At 37.4% G+C, this 16,808-nt stretch overlaps 1 protein-coding gene across 3 annotated transcripts in view; it reads right to left on the reverse strand.

Annotated features, from left to right (window-relative positions):
- MYO16 (myosin XVI) overlaps nucleotides 1–16,808 on the reverse strand; it is a 357,379-nt gene that overhangs the window by 13,676 nt on the left and 326,895 nt on the right. For all 3 annotated transcript variants that reach the window (XM_063149977.1, XM_063149978.1, XM_063149976.1), the window contains exons 33-34: nucleotides 9,695–9,853; nucleotides 6,442–6,533 (exon numbers count right to left, since the gene is read on the reverse strand). In XM_063149977.1, the coding sequence (XP_063006047.1) occupies nucleotides 6,442–6,533; nucleotides 9,695–9,853 (251 nt within the window). The remainder of the gene's footprint in view (nucleotides 1–6,441; nucleotides 6,534–9,694; nucleotides 9,854–16,808) is intronic.

Raw genomic sequence — 16,808 nt, forward strand, 5'->3', positions numbered from 1 at the left:
CAACACAAACACAAGATAGTGTATTTACTGATGAATTTACTCTATGCCTTACCTCACAGCATTTAATCTATAAGGCACATACTTTTGGTTGTAAGTCTTCTAAAAATAAAGCCACAATGCTTTATTTATTATCTAAAAATAAAGCCACAATGCATTATAGGTCCTGATTTTCATTGCTGAGTGTGACATTACAAAGAATATTCTTTGTGCTACTGTCAAAGCAATGAACAAAACACAATGCAGGGGGATATACTGATTCAGATCAATAATAAGCATGTTCTATGTCTTCTCTTGGATGCTACATGTTTACAAAGGTGTTACTGGTTTTCTACTCCACCAGACCTGTTTGATTGCCACTTTTTGCTTCAAAGATGATCAAAGATTACTTCCAGCTAATGGGCAAACATGATGGACAGTAACAATGAAAGTCAGAGCTCAGTGTTTAGAACTGTGACAAAAGGTGGGAGATAGCAACACATTGCAACACATTCTTGACTATTCATTTTTTAAACTTTTGAACGGCCAACAAAAGAAGTGATTGGCAACAAATATTAAATCAAGTAGGAACAAAGAAGACCTTTGAAACCATAATGAATATGCAGCTCTTTCTGAGGGAAGAGACTGCTGAAAGCAATGAGATTTCATGAAATAAGAGCTATGGCTTAAGCTGTAATGAAACAATAAATACATACTTCACGAATATGAAAAGACACTTCCAATTTAACATTGTTAGATGTTGGCTCCTATATTACTGCAATCTGCCAATCTGCACCATGGGGTTTAAACAAAATAGAAGAGATAAGACTGTGGATTTTCTAATATAGCCATATGTGAAAAAGTAACCAGGATTTTTTATCTCACCTCTTTGAACACAAGGCAGATAAAACACATTTCAGAAGTGGGTAACCAAAATCCTACACCAGGGTATGTCATATGTCTGATATTACTTAACCTACCAGAATGGAAACCTGCTTATTTGTGTTCTTGTTCTTTCTATAGGATTGAATGCATGTAATCATCCAATTATAAATAAGCAAATATGCAGCCATTCAAAGCTAAACTGGACAGAGGCTTTGCATCTATCAACAGAAATTTTTACACCTTTCTTCTGGTACAACTGAATCATCAGGAGACTATGGTTAAGACCTAACTTTCACAGAATGCAACCTCTATAAATGTAGGCAATCATTATAATTATTTTTATTTTATCATACATAAAAGATCACATTGATATGTGTATGGATATGAATATCAAATCCGGAATATCACACAGGCTTTCAACTTTTTTCGTCCTTAGTCCCTCTTTTTTTACTGTACTACCCTCTGCTCTGTTCTTGGTTCTTTCCCTCTTGTTCTTATCTTCCTTTTAGTTTTTTTTTCATCACTTCAGGTTGATTCCTTCCCTCTAACTCTTCTATTTTTTGTCTTTCCAAATCCCTTGTTCCATTTTATTATTTACCTTCTCTCTCAGTTATTTTTATTCTTTTCCAGACTTCTTAGAACCATCCATTATCTGTGCCTGGTTCACTCCCCACTCCTGCTCCCCACGCATGCTTATTATCACTCTAATCTTGAATGTGTCCCTCACCTCCCATCTGTTCATTATCTTCAGGTGTCCATCTCATCCTGTTACAGACAGACCATATTGCTTCTTGCTGCCCACATAAGAAAAAAGGGAATCTTTTAGCTGGCTGTCTTTTCTTGATTCCACTATATCTTTCTCACACCACTTCCCACTTCATAGTGAATGGCAATACCAACTTTAAAGTATCATTGAAAAAAAAAAAAAAAACCCCAAACCCAATCCACCAAAAAACCTCACAGTCCTGGATCTGTGAAAAAAAGACATGGCCACATAGCTTTTGTGAGAGGTAAAAAATATAGAGGTTTGCTTTTACTGACTCTATTTCATCTTGCTGCCATTGCTGACATCAAAAAGAATTTATATATTTCAATGGTCTTTATGCCCTTTTAAACATAGACACTCATAGCAGCTGTTGAGAGCAGAGGAATCACTAAAAACAGTCTGGAGAGAGCCTATTGGATTGGTTAAGGAACTGAAAAATACTTTGCGTAAAAGAAAAAGAGCACAGGATCAATATTTTAGCTTTTTTATTTTAGAGGAGGTTTTGGGTTTTCTTCTAAGCAATTTCAACATTTGTGGAATAGCCAATATGCTTTGGGATCACTTCCTAGAGTGTGACTGAATAGAAATGACTCTTAGTCATATCAGAATTTCCTACCTAAGCAAGTTTATGGCAAAAATGACCAGAAGAAGCATCTCTTTCACTTTGGTGAGGTTTTTTTACCTCTGGAAGGAAATCACGGCATATGAATTTGAGACTACAGATCCAGGCACACTTGGAACTGCCAGACTGTTTAGACAAACCACTGAAGCAATTTGAAATAATAATAATTTAAATAATTTTAAATCTGTAATTTAAAATCAAGCTTGCAAAAGGAATATTCCTAGTTTTCTGCTGTTTGGGGAGCCAATGGCTACCATAACACTTTCTGTTCAAATTGAGTTAGAGGCATCGCTGCTAAGAGTAAAGTTTTCTCATAAGGTTAGGTTAGGATATTGCTTCTTGCAGGACCATTGTACTGTAGATTTTTGGTTTTCAATTTTGAAAATTTCCTTGGATAGAATGTTTTGGTTTACAGGAAAAGCAGAAAACACAGGAAAGCGAGTGTGCTGGGTTGGGGAGGATCTACTGTCTGAACAAACGAAAGCACATGAAACTTTTCAATAACTGCTTTCACCCCCAAATTCATGCTTCAACTTTCATCTTCACAGAGAATGAAGATGATGTTACGGTGCAATATTAGATATTAGGTTCTTTATGTTTTTATATGATATTTTACAACTCATTGATAAAAACACATGGAAATCTATAGCTGTAACATCACAAAACAATCTGAAGAAAAAGGTAGTAGTTTAAAAACCCCATAGTTTGTTCTTTTGACATGCAAAACTCTTATTTTGTTTTGACATATGTTCTTTCATTCCTGAGGAGACAAAAATTAAACCTTAATATTTCTCCACTTTTTCTAAAAGAATGAAGTAGAATTTTTTCCATTACTTTCCAAAGAGAAATATTTTGTTAGTATCTGAATTTTCCAATTTTTATTCTTTTTCATTCAGGAAAAACTGTAACCACTGCCCCAGAAAATTAGCATTTATGGCCAACAGTAAACATATTTATTCTTTTTTTTTTCCAGCAGACTTCATTTTAGGATGATCATCTGGATGATGCTTTACGCTTGGTAACTACTTTCAAAGAAGTTTACTAAAAGATTGATCCATATGCTGCACGTTGACAGACACTGACCTGAAGAATTGTCTCTGGAGTGCTTAGATTTGCAGTGTGCAGAACTGTCAGGCAGTGATGCAGGTAATTAGCACCTGATGTGACAACACAATGGTACCATAGCCACAATGTCTCAGCTTAATGGAATGGATATTCACCTTGAGATCCTGTGACACAAATGCAATGAACTAACCCTCACTGTCACTTCAGTAAGGAACTAGCAGGGAGATATTTAAAAATCCATAAATGTTGGAAGCTCCTGAAAGCTAGAGAACAAGTTTCCTTTAGCTGAAGTGACAGTGGCTGCCAAGATATTCAAGGAACTAAATTTTTCTCTTTAGAGCAATTAGTCAATCATGGACCTGTGAAAAAATATGTCCCACTTCATACAGCTGTGCAGGAATTATTTTAAGTGATAAGGTTACTACAGTGAAGCCTGGCAAAGATTTTACAATCAGCTTGTACGCTGTTAGAGTCTCTAGCAGCATGCTAAGAAATGTCAACAGTAATTAAACCCAGTCATTTTCAAATATATGCCATGCTTTGGCAATGCTGAGGAAGGCTTTTCACAGTAAGAATTCTTAGCCCTGTGAGCATAGATTTTTTTAAAGATTTTTTTTTCTTTTTATGGGAAGAAGAACATTTTTCTCGTTTTCTTTTGGCAACACCATTTTGGAAGATGTTTATTCATTAAAGGAATTGTAACAAAAATCACAGAACTACAGGTTTCTTCTCTCAATTTGTCACAGTTCTTACTGAGCTTGAATTTACGGATTGTCCCTGTGTGCAATTCCAAGTACATTGCATGGAATTTATTTTAAAAATTTGTGAAACACTTTGGCAAAACATCTGAAAATTTACGGAAAAGTGGCATTTCAAAATACTGGAAAAAATTTGTGTTCAGGTTTTGGCAAGTACTTTTGGAAAAATAAAAAGCACAAATTTTCAAATTGTTAACAACTTGCTCCAAAAATAAAACATTTAAATGTTGTTTCCATTTGCAAAGGATTGAAGAAGAGGACAGTGGCTCCCCTATATCCAGTTCATTTAACTTTTTGTACTGTACTGATGCAGTAATTTAAACATGACCATCTTGACCCAGGTAAGCTCATTAGCAACAGAGGTGTGAGGTGCTGCAGGACAAAAGCTTCTCACTGTGTGAGGTTTGTAACTGAAGCAGTGTCAGAGACTTGGACTTTTCATTCGCTAGAAAGGTCTCTTTGGCCACTCTCATAGGTAATAAGTACTTGCTTGATGTAATAAAAATGTAACAGAGACAACTGGAAACACCCTCATCCAGAATACTCCTCTGGAGACAGAAGAAAGGATTTTCTTTCACAATAGGGTCAAAGCCCATTTTTGAGAGTCTGAGAGGTATGGTGAGGTGTGGTGTGCAAGATGGATTTGCTCCCATCTATGCCCCAGTAAGATCTAGCCAGCCTTACTCAAGGGATAAGTGTAGTGCTGAGTGCTGTCTTGGAACAATTTTTCAGCTCAGAATAGGCCCTGTAGTTACACGCTTCTGACAGTAAGGCAGAAAAACAAAAAATGAAAGCTTTTGTACTGGTTGGCTCACATATTTATCCAGTTGAAACCTATTGTTTTTCAGAGCTGCATTAACACCGAGTATGATGTTGAAGGTTGAATCTTGCTCCTGCTGGAGTCAAAGGCCAAACATTCATTTAACTTGGCTAAGGCCAGTGTTTTGTTGTTATGAAATGTCAGCTGTCCCCCACAGACAACAAGTGATAAAGCACTTCTCTTACCTTCTGGTAAAATAGTTTGGAAATGGTAAAATTGGTGAATGAGAGGTTTCTGTTGAGAAAAGTCCTCTTAGCTCCAACTTGTTTTCTATTTGGACAATATTTAGCTTTACTGTAGACTTCTTACAATCATCTCAAATAAAAAAAAAAAGACTTGGGACTACCCATTTAGAAAAGTGCACTGAAGACATAATGACAATAGGAGAATACACTAATGCTGTTTAAGTGAAGTAATATAATAATAAAATTTTTGAATGCTCCCATGCCAGAATTGGCTACTTAGAAGGTAAAGTGATTCACATTAGATACAAAATATTGAAGAAAGAACTTTAAAAAAATCTTAATAAAAAGTTTATCCCTTGCTGTATTTGGGTTGCTCCTAGACAAAGGAAGGAATGATGAATCTGACTCCATGTTCTCAGAAGGCTAATTTATTATTTTATGATGCTATATCATATTAAAGAATGCTATACTAAACTACACTAAATAATACAGGAAGGATACTTACAGAAGGCTAAAAAGATAATAATGAAAACTCATGACTCTCTCTCCAGAGTCCTGACACAGCTTGACTCTGATTGGCCAATAAGTCAAAATAATTCACAGCAGAAACCAATGAAACAATCACCTGCTGGATAAACAATCTCCAAACACATTCCAAACACAGGAGAAGCAAATCAGATAACTATTGTTTTCCTTTTTCTTTGAGGCTTCTCAGGTTCCCAGGAGAAAAATCCTGGGTGAAGGGATTTTTCAGAAAATGTGAATGCCACAATGCCTTTTTGTTCATTTAATGCACATCAGAATTAATCTATGTTGCAATTTTAAAATTACTTTAGCTCATTAGAAATGTTAAGAAAACCAATGCAAGTGTCACATTACCTTAATACCTGCTGCTGTTTTAATTGATAGATATTTTGATTTCATTACTTATTGGTATTTGTACAGAAATTGTGAAGAGCATTTTTTAAGTCTTCATTGTTTTTAAATTAAAAAGTATGATACAATTATGCATTTAATTCTACCAGGTTCATGCAGGTATTTCTGGTATGAATGAATCAGTACCTTGAGAGAGATAATATCTTGGTCCTCTCAGGGTTAAAAGACATATTTCTTGCCTGGAAATAGCATCCTCACAACCAGCAACAATATGTTTCAGAAATTTTGAGCTCACTATAAAAACCGTTCAGTGGAAAAAAAAAGGTACTAAATTCATTATTGTCTTTAGCTCAATACAAACCTGTTAAAGAAGTCTGCATTTTTCAATGTCAATACCCAAATCTGAATCAAGAGAAAGCTTTCAACATGTGCCTACTATGATCTTTTTCTCTTTTAGTGGTTTAGCAGGCTATCAATGAAATATTTACCTGACTAGTGTGGCTCTCCCTGTGCCTTTGAATCGATGAGCCTGCTGTAGTGCTGGCAGACAGTCTGGAAAAGTCATTTTCCTCTGGTAATCCTAAAGCAGAAAAATACTAAATTTTAATCTGAGATTTATGCACTGGTTGACTTCAAAATGAGGTTCAAAAGACCTTGATATGTTTTACTAAAAAAGAAACAAAAAAAAAACCTCCAAATCACATATTTCCTGAATATTTACTATTTCCATGCTTACTGAAACAGAAAATTTCTTTTTTGCCATGTAGGGATAGTATAATAGGTATGCATGCTGGTTGACAAGAAGGAGCAATTGTAACTAAAAAGCCTGCAAATATCACTTTACCTATACACTGGCCAGGGATTCGTCCTGCAATGCAGAAATCCCTGGTTCCTCTTCCCCTGGCTGGTTTTCATGGCAGAAGCAATGCAAAGGGAAAAAACCATGTCTGAAGCATTCTGCTCTCAAATTATATCTCTGTGTCACACAGGAACTCAATATTAGGTCCAGGATTCAAAACTTCATCCCCTCAGTATAAAACATGTTTTTTGGAAGTCTTGTAACTATAATGCACTCTCGATGTGGGAATTAGCAGTCCAAAATTTATCTGTGTAAAAACCAGTTACCCAGTGTAAAACAGCCCGGTAATCTCCTTCCCAAGAGAAACAAACACCTCTGCAAAGCTGATCCTATCGTGAGGCTCACAGCTTGTGCTTCCCCATCACTTCTGCAGCAGTGGGAATGGCATTCACACAGCACTGCAGGAGATCTGAAAGGTGGGATGAGGGGAAGCAAAGGCAGAAGCAGAAATAAAGGGAATCCATGATGGGCAATATTGAGGACCTCACAGACCAGAATCACAGACACCATGGTAGGTCTGTGTGTTGGGCTAGCAGAGCTGGAGATCATTTTTCCCACAGCAGCCCTCATAGTGCTGTGCTTGTCGTGGGTTGACCCTGGATGGATGCCAAGTGCCCACCCAAGCAGCTCCATCACTCCCCTCCTCAGCTGGACAGGGGGAGAAAAGATAACAAAGGCTTGTGGGTCGAGACAAGGACAGGAGAGATCACTCACTGGTTGCTGTCATGGGAAAAACAGACTCAGCATGGGGAATTGAACTGAATTTATTTATTACCAATCAAAATCAGAGTAGGAAAATGAGAATTAAAACAAAGTTTAAAACCCTTTAAAGCCTCTCTATCCTCCTTTTAGTTTCCCCCTTATAACAGTCCCTTCCCACAACTTTGTAACTAGGGACAACAGTTTTTAAATTTTCTTTGTTTTTCTGAATAAAGCTCATGTAAGATATTCATAAATATGGATCTTTTTCTACATCATCTGGACTTCCTCTGAACACACAGACAGTGAAGAAGGCGAATCCCTTATCTGAAGCTCAGGACCTCGTTTGAACCAGGTCAAATCTGAGAGAGTCCAGCATTTCAGTTCTTTACTGCTTGCTGCAAAGGGAATCTGACCCTGGCCTCTCAGTAATTGGAATCATGTGTTGTTTTGAGGTGAGATTACCACTTTTTGAAGCTGGGAAATTATATATTAGGTATGTACAGGGGAAAGGTGTGACATCCAAGGTCTCTAGTGTACTGCTAGTCTTGTAAATTATATGTCAGGTACCACTATTGCATTCTTGTCTACATTAAATTCTCTGTACTCCAGGTAAAAATTCTCCCTTTGTAAGATCACGTTTTTTGGTTGAGTGAAAGGCTTGAAATAAATTTCCCTCTAAAAGATCTCAGTTTTTTGTGAATGCAAAACAACCCCCTTTTTCAAATAATTTCCTGAACTAAAAATTTATTTACATGGATTCAGTTTGGATCCATGTCAAATAAAGTAGTATAAATTTACCAAAATTTTAATGCAAAGTACCTTCTAAAAGTAGGTGCTATTCACTTAATTCAAATAAAAGGTAAAATGTAAAATATTTTCATAATTCTAGACCACCACAAATGAATAAAGATACTTTCCTAAGCCAAACAGCAAGTTCTGAAAAATATATTGATTTTGTACTATGTTAATACACTTTAGAATTGACTGCCCAGGACAGCCTTGAGCTAAGAATCAGGTTATCAATGATTTTCTGTTTATTTCTGTGAAAAGAACTTTGATAACTGGCCTTATCAAATAAGTAAAATTTCCATGTACAGCAACAGTATGTTGTCACAGACATGGCAAGCAGAGGCTTGGTAGAGCTTGGAAAGACAAATGGAGCTGTTGATTACATCCTAGGAGCTTTCCTTTACGTACACCTAAGTAAATATTAGGATATCACAGTTGTGCATTGAGTAATACCTTGTTTAATTCAGTCCAAGGTTGGCAGCATCAGTTTAGCTGGGCCAGAGGCAAAATTACAAGAACGTAAGTTAGGCACGGGTGCAGTCTGGAGTACAAACTAAACCATCTGGATTGGTCTTTTCTGCAACTACTTTCAAGTTACCAAAAGTAAGTTGAATTTGGCTTTTTTTTTTCTCTTTGTTTTGGTTCAAAATTAAGTTTTTTATACATTATTGATGCAATTATACATGGCACTGTTTTGGGTGATGTAGGATCACAACTTTCAGCCTTGCAATGTAAAAGGTAATTTCAGGCTGTTTGATTACTTTGTCTATTTGGCAAAGAGCTCTTTCTTTCAGACTAAGAATTCTGCTAAGTATGGAAGATTTGTGGTGAAATCACTGTTTTATAGCACAGAGATGTAGAAAGTTGCTACTCCTGTCAAAAAAGAAGTAAAAAATAAGAGCAATTAAATTCATTACACAAAATGAAAAAGTAACTTCTATGAAAAATCTGAAATCAGAGAAGTGTTATTTCCTTAGGATTAGTGCTTTTAGAACCTTGAAACATATTCTGTCACTGCTCTTGTACCATTTTGTATTGCAATAATAATAAGCATTTCATTCACTCGTAAGGCACCTACAGCAAAGGGAGATCATGATTTCCTATTTTCTGTCCCATTTTTGTTGATATAGGATCAGAATCTCAAATCTCAGACCTCCATACCTTAGGCTGCTTATAGATTTGGAGCTGAAGGAATTACAAATTCTTCAACAGAGGCTGTTTTATGTTCTTCACATTCAGCTTTTATTGGAGAGGGACTTATCAGTTCACAAATACAAAGTTAAGCCAGTTCCAGAAAGAGATATTTCACAACTCAGAAGATTCCAGCCTCATTCAAGGAAATACTTCAGCAATTTTATGTTAGAAGAATTTTGGGATTAAAAACTACTTACCATTTGATACTGAATTTCCATTTTCAGCAGTCACAGAACTGGACAATGGATTAGATGACTGAGTTCCATGATTATTTGCATTTTTATCCTGTGTTTCTGATCCAGGATCTGATGCATTTGGATCTTCCCTGCTCCTCAAGTTCAGATTAGTTTCAGCACCTGACAGAAACAGAAATATAATTGTTAGCTTCCTATTAACTAGTGCCTTTCACATGTAATTAAATCAAAACTAAACTAACACAGAGAGACCAAGTTACTTTATTAAATTAATCACTAAATTCACAAGTCCAGTGATAAAAGTGAAAGGTTTAAATCAGTGATTTTTGCAAGTTTGGCTTTTTTTTGGTTGGTTGATTTTTGTTGGTTTTTTTGTTACTGCTACACTTGAAGCTTTTTAAAGTTTAAGGGAGTAAAAGGCATTACAAAATTTCATTTGTATTGTTTCTTCCCACAGAAGTATCAGTGGATATAGTTTACCAAGTGTTTGTATTGTTTCTATTTTAAGATTCTATTTCACTTGAGCTTGCATAGCACTGTCATCATTGCAACGCCTTTCATCATTGCACCAAATAATACTAGAACAGATATAATGTGATCTTATCCTTTTCTTTTACCACCTACCACAAGAAACAAACTGGCTTTTGAGATTAAACCATAGTAGCAATATTCCTCCCAGCAGATCCTCCCTGTGGCCATTGTTTACCAGCCTCAGGGCTCTCCAGCCATCAGTTGTCATTTTCTATAAAGTGCCAGCTATTCAAGTCAGAGCCTTTTAGCTAAATTTCCTCAAGACATCAAGAGGAGGTCTGATCCTGTAGGAGTTCCAAAGCTTTTTAGCATTTGTTCAAAGAGAAGGGCAAAACAAAGCCCTTATCTTTTCTCCCTCTGACTGAGCGCAGGTCCAGGAGAATCAGAACAGCTCACAGCAAAGCGCCTGGAGCTGCCTCTGAGCTTGCCTGGCTCTGCCAGCCCAGGGCTCCACAAGAAACAGCCTCAAGCCATTGGCTGTGCCCGAGTGGGGCTCCCACTGGAGCTCAGGGCCAGGAACACGGTCAGAGCTGCAAGACAAGATGGATGGGGACAGCAGCAGGGTCCCCACTGCGGTACCTGTGTCCCTGTATCCCCACTCCTTTCCAGTGTGACAGGGCTGATGAAATGCTGCACTGGCAAGGTTATGCATTTTCTTAAGGATTTATCTCTCTTTTCCATGTTTTTTTTTTTGGTTGTTTGTTTGTTTTTAGTTTGTTTTTGATTGGTGGGGTTTCTGTTTGTTTGTTTTTCTTTTGCATTTTTGGGGGGTTTTGTGTGTGTTGAAGATATATATATATTCTTTCCTCGCCACAATCAGGTTTGATTCGTATAAGACAAAACTGAATTTGGTGCTTTCTCCATTTCAGTCTTCCAAACTATTTCTGCTCCCTCTGAGGCCTGGCCTTTGCTGCAGGGCCGATGTGTTATGGTGACCCTGGTGCAAAGGTCCTCCTGTAACACTCTAAAATAAAAATGTTCTTTCTGTGACAACTGAGAGAGTTATTCCTTGATTTTGGTTGTCATAATTATAGCAAGAATCAAGAGAGGTCAAAAGGCTAGCAATTAAAACCAACATTTGAGCATTCTTCCATACTTCCAAAAACATCCTCAGCTCTCCCAAACATATGATATATTCTTATAAATCTCAAGCACATGAAAATTTTTCAAGGGGAAGGAAAAGGATTTTTTTTCACCAGGAAAGAGACGCTTAACCTGAAGATTTTACAGCCCAATGTTAACTGTTCTGTCAATTTTTCATTTCTATGCCTGAAATAAAAAAAAAAAAAAATCCAACTGACTGGGAAGCCCCAACATTAAAAACTTAATTAATGAAATGGAAGCTTTAAATCCATTCTGGTTCCCTCAAAATATTTAATTTAATTGAAAAGGTATTTCCTATTTTTGTTTAGCTTTTAGTTATCTAACACTGAATTGTTCTTAATATTTCCTTGTCTAAAAAAAATCTGTCTTAAAAAGTTAATTTTCAAACTGTCAGATAAAAGATTTCCATGTTAGTTTGATTTTTGTCCCTTCCTCTCTTGCCCTCTTTCCTTGATCATTATTTTTTGTGAGATCTGATTGGATTGTTTCCGTGACACTGAAACATAAAATAAAACATTTCATCAAATGATCTTCAGGCAAATGTGCTTTGTATTGCAAAAATTAGGCCAGCTCCACCCACAGTAACTGACTTGGGAGAGGCTGAGATGGAAAGTCTGAGATGGAAAATGCATACGGTACAATTATAAGAGCATGCCTGATTTAGCTTTTGTACAAGCAAGTTGACTGCAAAATGTATCTGCAGCTCATTTTAAATTTGTCTGAAAAGGAAATGTCACTTTTACATGTTACTAGTCAGTGCACTTGCCTATAGATCATAATCCACCTACATAATTATTGTGCCACTTTTTACATAAAGCTTCTTGGGGAAGTGGCTGGGATCTTTATTTTTCTTGATATTCGAAAGATTTATTGATTTGCCTGACATGTGTAATTCATTTGAGAATGAACAAGTAGAAAGAATTTTTCTTGCATTGGTGTTTGCAGAAGCCTTTTGTTTCATAGGTGCATTGATATCTTTTCAGGGCATTCACAAAGGGCTCTTGGAAAAAAAAAAAATCTTTTCTTCTTTGTATCTGTAAAAGGAAATACTACAAAGAACTGTGGATAGCTACTATGAAGCTAGAATATCATAATAAATTGGCAGAAATAAGTAGTGGAATATATGCAGCATATCTTTGGGGACAAATATCTAGACAGAAATTTGTTATCCCATTTGCTATATTCAATCATGGTAAGAAATGCACCCCGTTAGTTTCTGAACAGAAAACTATATAGAGAAAATATATTTCATAGTCCCTTATTTAGCTGATCTTGGGGGGTGGGAAAGAACCCTATATTTTATTTCAAAATAATCTGGGTTATATAAAGGTACTTGAACTAATTTCCTATATATAGGCATCTTCAGCTCCTCACTGGAGGAGATTCATGTGAGCCTTCAGAACAAGTTTAACTGTGTGCAGCAAACTTCAAGCAGAGGTCAGGAGAGCGCCCCTGAAATCAGCTCTGCCCCACTGGACAAGCTCCCCCTGGCCCAGCCTCTGCTCACAGGACACGCTCCAGCCCTGAACATGCACTGTGTCCAGTTCTGGGCTCCTCAGCACAAGACAGACAAGCTACTGGAGAGGGTCAGTGCAGGGCCACAAAGATGATGAGGAGTTTGGAGCGTTTCTCTTATGAGAACACACTGCAGGAGCTGGGCCTCTTTAGTCTGGAGAAGGCTGGGAGGGGATCTCATCAATACATATAAATAAATATCTCAGTGGTGGATGTCAAGAGGATGCCAGGATGTTTTTGGTGGAGCTCAGTGACAAGGAGCAGTAGCTATAAACTAAAACACAGGAAATTTCACCTTCCACCTTCTGAGGAAGGACTCTACATTGAGAATGGCAGAGCACCGAACAGGCTGCCCAGGGGTCCTGTGGAGTCTCCATCTCTGGAGACACTAAAAACCCATCTGGACATGCTCCCGTTGTAGTGACCCTGCTTTGCCATGGGGTTGGACTGGGTGATGTCCAAAGGTCAATTCCAACCCTAACAATTCTATGATTCTGTGATTCTGTGATGCTGGAGTAAACTTGCTCCAGGTTCTCAGCATCTTTCTGCAGTGAGAGGCACAACCGGGTATAGTCTAACAATGGAGGAATGACTGACACAGCCCTGGATGCAGCTGGCTGCCTCTGCTGCCAAGGCTCACTGCCAGCTCCTGTCCAGCTCCCAGGGCCCCCAGCACCCTTTTCCCAGGGCTGCTTCCCCCAATCCCTATGTCATTGTACTTTTCAAGGTGCAGCACTTTGCATTTGCTTTTTCATTAAATGTGCCAGAAGATCCTGACTTTATCTTCTGTGCTGAGGTATCCCTCTCTGTCCTGCCTCCATACTATTCAAAATGTCCCTGAGCATAACAAAGGTGTACCCTGACATTTTATCATAATATTTCTATTTAAAATTCCTACTGATTCCTATTTTATCTGTCAAGTATTGGTCTGAAAAGCACTTTCCCCTCATGTTTTCTTAGTCACTTAACAAAGAAGTTTGGACTTTTCTCCACATGGATGCCGATGTGCTCCTGTTGCCATCAAACACTGCAGGTACAAGTATGCAGTGCTCTCTCATCCCTTATCAACATTCTAAAACTATCAGAAATATTTTAAGACACAGAAAAAAACCCCTTATGGTTCCTACATTTTAACATCTTCACCAACATGACAAATCTTTTTTTTTTTTCAGACTTGTGCTCTGCTGTTCTCACTAGATGGATGGATTACTTACCAGGCTTCATTTTTTTTTTTTTAAAGTAATGACATCTTTAACAGTTTTCAGCTGCTAATAAATGCTATTTGTAGAGACACCCATGCCTACTTGCAAGAGACTAGCTACAAAGACATATCAGCTGTAGAGCACAGTGGAAGTTCATGATTATAAGAGGAATACAAGCTTAAAGTGAAAAATCTAGAGTCTGCAAAAGTGAACACTGTTTGGATTATTATTTCAGTAAACTGACTTTGCCAAAAAGGTATCTCTGACTCAGTAAAGTCCCACTCTAACTTATCTTGCAGCTAATGAGGATGTATGGACTAAAAGCAAGCTCCATATTCCAAAAAATCCACAATTAATCACATCAGCATTACTTGAAAAGTGCAAGAGAAACAGTATGCAAAAGAGGCAGCTCATGAAACCCACAATTGCTCATTATTAGTGGTCTTGGAAGAGACTGAGTATAAAACTCAAGACAAAATCATAAGGCACAGGATGGACAGAATTGCACTTATTTTGTAAAAAAAAAATTCAGAGTATGGCAATGATGGAAATTAATGTATTTGCTTCCCCTCATTTTTTAGTCACTGTCTCACTTTTAAAAGAAACCAATACACTGAAAGTCTACATGCTAAAACTTTTTTGTCAAAAGATTGACTTAAAGTCTTGATTGAGCTATGACTTCCAAATATCCTATTATAAAACTCTTTTTTCTCAAACAAAAAATGTATGACCCTAAGCATCATAGTTATTTCATAAGTAGTATTTAGCCTGAACTAATAACTTATCACCAAATTAGAAAATGAGCCAGTATTAGCTCGATTCATATGACGGATTAAAATACAAAACCGAAATATTTTGAGAGACTATTAGTTTTCTAAGGAAATCATATACTTAGCCTATTTTATAAGGACAAAATATACTTTGATGACTAATATCAGAATTTAGGTGGAATCATCACAGACTCATTGTACAGCAAGATATGAAAACCAGTATGTTATTAAAGGCCCAGCAGTAACTCACCTGAGAGGGTTGCATTTTTCTTTTCTGTCAAATCCCTTATTTTGCTCTCCTTTCTTTAAATGTAGGTATATCCATAATGTATATGGATACATTTGTCCCCATATGTTCTTTTTCAAATACTTCTCCATTTAACATTTAGTGCTCATTTACAGTCTAACTGAGAGCTCATTAATCACAGAAGGCTTGACTGCTTTCAGCAGGTTTTGGATCCCATTCATGCTTACCTTGGGTGCTTTGTGCAGCACTGCTTGCTCTGTCTACCCTGGTTATTCAAATGTGATCACAACTGTTCTCTGGCCCTGAGGCAAATGGTAAGAGACCCATATCAGTACTACTACCCTTGCCTTGCTCTCCACGGCAGAGAGGAATCCAAATCATCTACTGGGAATAGTCCCTGGAGCTGTGTCTTTCCCTGAACCACTCCCAGATCTGTCTGGAAGGGAGCCAGCCTGTCAGATCCCAAGAAAGGCTGGGGATTGCTCTGCACTTCGGCTGTGCCATTCCAGGCACATTCCCTGGCATTGGCTCACTCAGTAAAACAGACACAGCCCTTCACTTTGACAGCACTAGTTACCACAACCAAAAATCAGTGGTCAGTATTAATCTATCTCAGAAAAAAAAGGGAAAAATATGGAAGAAAAACTGCCTCAAAATCATATGGAGCTGGTGGAGCACTGAACTGTTGCACAGCTTCTACTGAAGCCACATTTAAAGGTTTCATTGTGACTGTACAGGGAGAGCAGATTCTCCCTGTTCTGCTCTGGTATAAATGAAGCCATACATTCCTCTCAGTATGATTTGACATGACCATTATTTCAAGGCACACATTTTTTTTCCAGAGAAATAATGATAAGTTTCCTGCTCAGGAAATTCACACTCACAAGCTAGGCAGGACATATCTCAGTCCTAAAGCTGAAACTATCTCAGTATAAAATCAAACATTATTTCCTCATTCATGGAAAACATGACTTTCTATAACTAATTATCAATACACAGTTTCAGGTATCAAGATCCACAGTTATACATTCCATATCAGCAACTATGAAAACAGGAAAATACATAAATTCTAGGAGATAAATTCATGTAGTACAGGAGGAGAAGCTTTTTGTACCTGTGCTACCATGGAATGTAAAAGCTAAATAGCTCAATTTCCTTAAAACTTACAGCTGGTATCCAGCAAAATGCAAATTTCAAATCAAGCAGCTTGTTGTTAAACATGTTAATAAGAGAGAACTGATGGATCCTATTAACCAGCATCTGAAAGTCAAGACTTTGCAGACAGAAGGGATTTCTAATCTGTGCTCACACTCTTTCCTGGGAAAGTTAGGAATACACTGAATCCTAATGGCTGACCCTGGATATTTTTTTACATTTACAAGTGGATGTTGTGAAGTGAGGGGAAAAAATAAAATATGGTGATTTCAGAAAATTTGCAGATATTATTTGATGAAGGAAAGGGAGAAGTTTAAATAAGAACAGGCCATTTGATTTTGAGTCAAATGTTTACCCCTGTGTTTTCTTGTACCTTTTCAACTACACTTGGTGTTTCCTGTTTTGCTCTGACTTACTGTTGAGACATTCTTTGTCTGTGGCATTTGCTAGCTACCATCAGCACAGGTTGTCTGGGGTGTCCTTTTGCTGGATAAATGCATATTGCCTCAGAGTAATTCAGTTTACTCACACAGAATCCCACCGTGACCCTCTGTAACATCACTGTTTACTTTGTCTGCTGAGAGCCGGCGGCA

This window comes from Melospiza melodia, chromosome 2, assembly GCF_035770615.1.
Source record: "Melospiza melodia melodia isolate bMelMel2 chromosome 2, bMelMel2.pri, whole genome shotgun sequence".
Taxonomy (NCBI): domain Eukaryota; kingdom Metazoa; phylum Chordata; class Aves; order Passeriformes; family Passerellidae; genus Melospiza; species Melospiza melodia.